The sequence below is a fragment of the Glycine max genome, chromosome 20 (genome assembly GCF_000004515.6).
Source record: "Glycine max cultivar Williams 82 chromosome 20, Glycine_max_v4.0, whole genome shotgun sequence".
In the NCBI taxonomy this organism is placed as follows: Eukaryota; Viridiplantae; Streptophyta; class Magnoliopsida; order Fabales; family Fabaceae; genus Glycine; species Glycine max.
The window spans coordinates 1,315,667-1,324,002 of NC_038256.2; the positions used below are offsets into that span (position 1 = coordinate 1,315,667).

General features: G+C 29.7%; 1 protein-coding gene across 1 annotated transcript; it reads right to left on the reverse strand.

The window, feature by feature from the left end:
• Window positions 1–3,661: 3,661 nt before the first annotated feature.
• LOC100778684 (homeobox-leucine zipper protein HOX3) lies at window positions 3,662–8,044 on the reverse strand. The gene is made up of 4 exons (XM_006605417.4): window positions 7,749–8,044; window positions 7,095–7,267; window positions 6,750–6,829; window positions 3,662–4,256 (listed from the first exon to the last, which is right to left on the reverse strand). Exons 1-4 carry the CDS (start codon window positions 7,840–7,842, stop codon window positions 3,944–3,946), a joined length of 660 nt encoding a protein of 219 aa, XP_006605480.1. The 5' UTR covers window positions 7,843–8,044; the 3' UTR covers window positions 3,662–3,943.
• Between the last annotated feature and the right edge of the window lie 292 nt (window positions 8,045–8,336).

Here is an 8,336-nt window from a genome sequence, read left to right on the forward strand (position 1 = left end):
TAATGAAATGAAAGGAACCGATCCTTTAAATTATATGCAAAAAGCAATCTAAAAACATAAGCAAACAAATATTAATTTGCCCTTTTCGGTTAAATACAACCTCTGTAAACGATTTTGAAATATTGGGTGATTCAAAGGAATTTCTAACTTTTGGTTGTATGCATATCTTATTATGGAATTTTGGCTTTTTTTTAGGTGATTTTGGTTTCTAGTTTTTTTTTCTTCTTCTTTAGTGTGGTTCACTTTAAACTTTGAATCATGATTTGTTCTTTATCAGAATTGAAGATGATGTCTCAATTGTTATTTTTACTGCTTTTTTTTTTTAATCTTGTTTTGCAAGGTTAAGGTTGCCTCTCTTCATCTAATGTCCTGTCCATTATTTGCTTGGATGTCTTTCTCCTTAAATGGCCCTAATTTTAAGATTGAATATGTTTCTTCATGTGATTAAGAGATCGATGTGTCTTTTATCTTTTTGGATGTCTTCTATCCTTTACATACATTTATAATATATCATTGGTTTTTCATTCCTTTTTTATATTTATAAAGTGAAACATATATTATTACTTTATAAAATATAAAATATATAGGAAATTATTTTGTAGGATAATGTGACTATTAAACATAAGAACTATAATAGATATTTTTTTATCCATGATTTATGATACTTACATATCTTATTTAACTAATTAAATTAGATATCTTATTTAACTAATTAAATTAGAACTTCTTAGTATGTTATATTAGATATAATTTTAAACTATGTAACAAATTATTACCTTTTTATCCAATAGTATCATTTTCAACATTAATTATAGACTCCTGATCATTTTCAACATGATTGAACTACTCGGAATTTAAAAAATCAAACATTTCATTAAGGTCTTGAAAAAAAAAAAAATGTTTCCTGTTAATTTGAGTCTAGACAATTTTTTTGTTACAATTTGAATTTAGACAATGATAATTATTTGAGTGAAGAAGTTGTTGTTGTTTGTTGTAGGTTATTATTATATGTAGAAAGGTTTGTTGTATATTATAGTAGTTATTGCGTTGGTAATACCATTATGACGGAGAAAAAGTCTTGGGTAGACACACACTCACCCCGCCATTTTTTGACACAACAAATCGACATGTATTAAATAAAGATTTAATTAATCATTTAGTTTTATACTTTTTTTCAACTTATCTATTTTTTATAATTAAATAAGTGAATTTTTTTATTCTGTTAAGAAAATTTTTTAGTTTAAAGTTAATAAATGAATTTTTTTAGTCTCTCAGATTTATATTTTAATTGTCATTAATTTTTTTTAATTCCATTAGCTAAAAAAATTTCAACGACAAAAACTTTTTAGAAATTAAAATATAAACTTCCTAAAATATTTACTTATTAACGAACTAAAAATGTTAAGTTTAAAAATTATTAAGACTAAATGGATAATTAGACCTAAAATAAATAATTCCGCATTTCCCTAAGTTAGCTTTGTGCTCGTTGAATGCGGCATCTTCCTCTTCCATCCATATTGCCCTTACCAACAAAATCGGCATCAACTACATGCAGAGCATGAGGCAAACAATCAACCACCACGTCGATGGGGTGAACTTCCTCAAACAGGCTCGCACTTTCATCGACACGGGTATCTCCGTAACCATCATCAAGGAAACATCGAAACTCCCTTTTTTCTTTCTTTAATCAGCCAATTGAAACACTCATTGTGACCAACATTCTTTTGTTTCAAGGCACCTAGAGTCATCATCATCCCCTTCTACCCCAAAACCGTTGTGAACCCTATCAATATCTTCTAGTATTTTATTTTTGATTCTTCCTCTCCACTGTGCCTCTAAATGAATGATAAGTTTTGTATTTTAATTATAGATTATAGAGCGAAACTTATATTCATGGACCAACAAAGTAGAGATCCGTGGAGGTATCAACATGTTTTTGAGTAAACATGGACCATGTGGTCGAAAATTTGCAGAAGCGAGAAAGCACAATTAGGAAAATGCAGACCCATTTGTTTTTTATTTCACATGTGCCATAATATTATTTGTTGTGTCTAAGGGTGAGGTGGTGGGTGTGTGCCCCTCCAAGACTTTCTCTATTATGGATGTTTAGGTTATTTAGTTATTTGAATAACCATAACCATATAATAGTTATATGACAATTGGATTTTATAACCATATTCATTACTTATTTTTCATATATAATCAGTTTTAGTTTTGTAAAATTAATTTTGATTTTAAAAATTGGTTATATAAATTTTCTGCTTTGTTTCTATTTTTCCATTGATAAAAAAAAATCCAAAGTCGGTCATATAACCGGTTAGCTTTGAGTTCCCCTATAACTTGTATTTTGGCTTGAGTCATTAATTTCCTTTTTCATCTAGATCTTCGACTACTTAATTAGTCTTTGGGGCCTTGAAATATCCATCTTCATCTTAAGAGATTCACACTTGTGTTAATTGATTTTGGGTTACCTATTTTTTTTTTATATTAATCCTCCGGTTTATTAAGAAAAATTGATCATAATTATTCGTATAAGTATGTATTTAATATGAAACATGTGGTTGGTTTTAAAATAGTCTCGTGGATAGCCCAACAAATACATATTCATTGAAATATTCATGCCCCAAACATTACTAGTTTTGTTCAGTCTCAAAAAATAAATAAAGTCTAATCATAAATTATTTCTGTTAATGATGAAACTCAGATAATACTAAAACGATTTAACTTTAACTTAATCAATTGTGTCTAATGATTTAATTAGATTACTTAAGACTTGTCACATAAAAAATAAAAAATAAAAAAACACTTTCAATTCATATATTTCTTATATAAAGAGTGATTTACTAAGTTAAAGAAATGAACAAATGTTATTGACTCGAGGCTTTAAAAGCTATATATCGTACGTCTCCTACCTTAAAAAAAGCTATCGGTTTTCAAGGTACGTATTTCTATCTATCTTTTGTATTCTTTCCTTTTACATGCTTTTTTTTTGTAACTGAGTTCCTTTTACATATTTAGTTTAGGTTATTCTGTGCTTATTATATTAGGAAATTGTTTAAAAATATCTTGTTTTATTTGATTTAAAATTTTATAGGATATAAAATTTCAAAATAATAATAACAAATTTTCAAAATGAATTATAAACAACAACTATGTAGAAACGACTTTTTTCTTCTTATAATTTCTTTTATTTATTACAGAAAATAAAACATATTTTGGACAAGTCATTTAACCTAACTATCTTTTTTTTGGGGTCAGCCAAAAGATACTTTCATAAAGGGTACCAGAAGTACCAATTAACCTAACTATCTTAGGACAAATGTTTCGAAAGTGTCTGAAATTTAATTTTTATCTTTCTCCATGCAAAAGTGATTACAAAACCTAACCAAGATTATTTTATTTTAGAATTCAGAATTTTTCAATTGTTTTTTCCAAATCTAATAAAATTGGGCTCCATTTCAATTTTTTCCTCACTAACCTAGATTTGTGAATCTTATATGTTCCTTTTATGCCACTTCCATACTAAATTTTCCAAATGTAACAAAATTGACCTCCCTTTCAATTCTTTCCTCAAACGCTGCTGCATGAGATTATTAGTGAAGCCAATCGGTTCCTTTTACGCCATGTCCACATTTGAAAAAAGAAGAAAAGCAATCTGAAATCGCAAATAATCAAATACGCATTGACGATTGAAAAGAAGTACCACTACTACTACTACAAACTACAAAAGTTCCCCTCTCCAAAAACACCCTTTTTGTAAAAAAACAAAAAAGAAGCTATAAAACATTTTTTTTTGCTAACACATTATATCTTCATTCACATTAACTTTTAGTTTTCTAATTAACTTTAGTTTAGTTTCTCCACTGCTTCTGATTAATTAATTAGATGATGAAGAGGTAGTAGAGGCCGGTGGCGTGCAGGAGTAGGAGACTATATTATAGGGTCAACAGGCAGCGGAGGGTTGACGGGATTGCGTTGGCGGCACTTTAGGGGACAAAGTGGCGGCGGCGGCGGCGGCGGCGGCGGCGGAGGGCGGTTTGTCGGCGGTGGAGGTGACACGCTCGCAGCGGGGACACATGGAAAGTGTGGAGGCAGGGAGCGGCTCGCAGGAGTGAGGGGAGATCACGGTGGGTGGGCCCACCTTCATGGCTCGTAGCTCTTCCACTTCCCTCTGCAGCCTCCGGTTCTGCTCTGTGAGGGAACCAAACCACCTCTTCAGGTACTCGCACTCCATCTCCGTCTGCTTCAGCTTGCTCCTGCATAAAATCTCCACTTTATCAATTATTATTATTTGTCTAGATTAAACCTATCTTCTTCTTCTTTTTTAAATTCCAGAGAATCATATTCGAATGAGATAGATTTATTATTATTATTATTCAAACAGTTAAAACAAGCATTCATTGAATGCATTAGATATTGTTGCATGGGTGACACGGCTTCGTTCACCAATCATCATCACTTTGCCCTTTATTGCTTCTCATGTCAAATCTAGGAGAAATTGTTACGTGTTTTGAAATCTTTGTAGATTTTATTGTTCTCTATCTAATTAAGTGTGTATTAGCTCATTTTGTAAATTCATAAACTTAAATAAAATACACACACATATATATATAAAAAAAAAGGTCATGAAATAATGTAATCAAAAGGTTCAGAAGTTATAGACTTCTTTTTTTGAAGAAAAAGTTTTAGAGTTCTCATAATTTGTTTAAGGTAACTCATAACATATGTTTAGAAGAGCTTTTACAAAATGTATTTGTGTTTATGAAAGTAACTTTACGACTTTTTTTAATATGTTATTTATTTCAACAATTTTTCAAAAAATAAAAAAAATAAGTTTTGTAAAGTGAATTTTAAATTCAAATTTATTAGATAAATACTTAATTCATTTTTCTATTTAAATACATTATATATATATAAGATAATTTATAGGAGAGTAATTATGAGAAGAGACATGAAACCAGTATTTCTTTTATCTTTCTTTTCCTTATGAACTTTTAGGTAAATATCTGAATTAAGTACTTATTCAATAAAAAATTGTATGAAGATTTGTGATATAATTAAATACAATCATGAAACCTATTGAAATAAATTAAAAATAATGTTAATAAACTACATCAAAAACTTCATTGAAATAAACTTCAAAAAACCTCAAAATTAAAGTTATAAACAAGTTATTTTAACAAGTTTCATATCAACTTCTAAGAGCAATATATAGCAGAAGATATGATCCAGGTAAATATGCAGAAACTGGGGAACAAAGACGATTATCATGAAATGAAAAATTTATTATTGGGAATAAGTGAAGAACCCCTGTGCTTTTAATTTATGGATACGTGCTGATGATAACTAAATACACGATGCTTAATACTAATAATTGATTTGTAAAATCAAATGCATGGTTGGTCTAAAGTACCAAAACAAGTGGTCAAAGTCGCACTTACGGCAGTGATGATCAGTGTAGCACACGAGGCCAAATAAAACTCCACCAATGCGGTGCTATCATTATCAAGTTGTCTACTTTAATTTGGACAACAATGATTGTGTTCTTTGCACACAGCTGAAATTATGGTTTAACACTGGAACTACATCATTAACTGTTCATATTATTTGAACGCCAGCTAGCTATTCTCATGTCATTGCTATGTGTTCATGACCTAAGATTATATTATTATATTATTATTATTATTTGAAAAGAGAAGCACTTCGTGTATTCATTCTTATTTTTTTTTTTTTATAAAAAACAGTTGAAAAAGTAGTGAAAGCAATTACATTGTAAAAATTTATGAAAAAAATAAAAAATAATTATATATTAAAAGATAATTTAAAATAAAAAAATGTATATAGTAAAGAGAATAATTATCTTTATTAATAGTTACAGATTATTATCATTTGAATTTAATTAACTTTCATTTTCTAACTTATTAATAGTGTAATTATAATTTCGTCACATTTGAAACTTATAACTGAGCAAAAATTAGAGACAAAATTTCCCCTAAATTATAAGTTGAGTCTTTTAAAATAAAAAATAAAACATCCTATAAATATATAGAACATACAGGTTTGTGTTGAGTTTGTGTTTTATAAGTTTAAAATAAAAGTTTTGCGGAAGAGCTTTGGAAAAAGTAATATTTGTTCCAAATAATAGATATGCATATGTATACCATCATATGCATTATATATATATGCATTATATATATATATATATATATATATATATATATATATATATATATATATATATATATATAAACTAAGATTTTTCCAAACCATATGTTTTCAAAACTATTTTTTCACTCTTTCTTGAGTTTAAATGGATCTGTGGCTTGAAACTTGATCCAAATATTTTACCTACATATATATATATGCATACCCGAACAACACTCAGATTTCTTTCATCGTATGACCTATATTACTTATTAATGAGGAATTATGTGAAGGAAGTGCGACTTTAAATGATCGCTTTCCACTTTTAGTTAGAGATAGTACGGATGAATACTAAGGGGGTATAGCATCGGATTCAGATTCATGAGGTCTATATTATAATTATCATTATTCTGTCAACATTTGAAATTTGTCTGTATATATGGTACACGTACCCACAGAAAATGCGGGTAAAGATGAAATTATATATATAGATGAAATGATATATATATATATATATAGTACTATATTAAAGTCAAGTCATAAATGACAAAAATAAATTGCATTCATGTTCCATCACTATATTAATTAGGATTGATTAGCCATACCTGGCCCTACGATTCTGAAACCACACCTCCACTTGCCTCGGTCGCAGCTTCAGTTGCATTGCCAAAGACTCTTTCTGCTTCTACAAAACCAAGAATTCAAGAACCGTAATATATATTTTTTTTTTTGTAATTTGTATACAATAATCGCACCGAAATTAAAATTCATGATCTTATATTATGTTTATTATTCAAAACTCTCTACCACTAGACCGACGTTACTAATTCAAGAGCCTTAATATATTACTTAATTAGTGAAACTATATATACATAGCAAGCATTAGTTATGACTCTAATTAATTTTTAATAAGAGAGAGAGAGAGAGACAGAGATTGGAGGGTTATTTACTGGGTTCAAAGTGTGGTTTTGTCTAAAGCTTTCTTCAAGGAGACGAGATTGTTCCTTTGTGAGACGGAGTTTCTTGCGAGGAGGGTCTCCATTGCTGCCTTCTTCTTCATCTTCCATGTTTGATGCCATCCAATCTTCTTCTAGAGGTACTTGGTTTATGTCCAATTCTTTCACTGTAATACCAAACACTGCCTTATAAATATTTGTGTATATAGTTCCAAAAATAAAAACCTTACAGACCAAACAAACACATGATCCAGTATATATCGTTTAAGGACAAGATTGGAAATATGACTTGAATGGATATCATTTCTATTTAATCACCAACCAGAGAGAGATGAAAAATAGAACCCTGGTGGGTTCATGTGGTCGTGATGACTTTAATTTTAATCCAAGAAAGGGTAAGAAAAAATAAATAAGTTATCCCTTCCTAAAGAAAACATATATTTTACATGGGGCCACTTGTATATGATAGAAACAACTGTAGAAGTAAAAAAAAAGAATTTAATTACCATAAAATTAACCAAAACAAGAACACACACACAAAAAGGAAGGAATTTATTTATTAAGATGATGTATGAGGTTGATCAAAATGACAAAGATGATGATTAGAAAAAGATAAGACAAAGTTTTTTATATTTATGTGATGCTTACCAGATGATAAGGGAAGAAGGACTGGTGAAGAAGCAAAGCCAGGGACAGATATGGTCAATTCCAAGTTTGAGGAGCTACTTGGTAAAACCGCCATAGAAGGTACACAGAAAATAATGAAAGGGGTGAAGAAAAAAGATGATGAAGATGAAGAAGAGGAAGAGGAGGACCTGTGTATCAACAAAAAGGAGAGAAAAAAGGTAAAGTGAAGAAACAGAAGGAGACACACATGAAAAGGAGGACAGAAGAAGCAGCAAAGGATCTGATGAAATGTTTGGAGAGGAAAAAGGTCAAGATATATAGAAAGGTCAAATAAACAAATATAGGGATATTAATTAGTCGTACAAGTTTATTATAAATTAATACCCTAAAAGGCGCATAGAAAATCAAAGGGAGGTTACCTTAGAAAAACGTATATCAAGAGGTGTAGGTTTCCGACCATGGTCGTCCAAGTCAAAGGGTATGTGGCCCAAAGATGGTGACACGTGTAGGTGGGAGAGTAAAAGATGAAACTCCATGTTAATTTTGCAGTTACATATTAAATGTCATAATATGTTTTTGTAAACATAAGTTCAAAAGGCACTAATTTGG

Coding starts and splice junctions, on each gene's coding strand:
- LOC100778684 (XM_006605417.4), bottom strand. CDS start 7,842: ATGGCGGTTTTACCAAGTAGCTCCTCAAACTTGGAATTGACCATATCT. Junction 7,268..7,748: donor CCTTCTTCCCTTATCATCTG/GTAAGCATCACA, acceptor TTGGTATTACAG/TGAAAGAATTGGACATAAAC. Junction 6,830..7,094: donor AAAACCACACTTTGAACCCA/GTAAATAACCCT, acceptor TTGGTTTTGTAG/AAGCAGAAAGAGTCTTTGGC.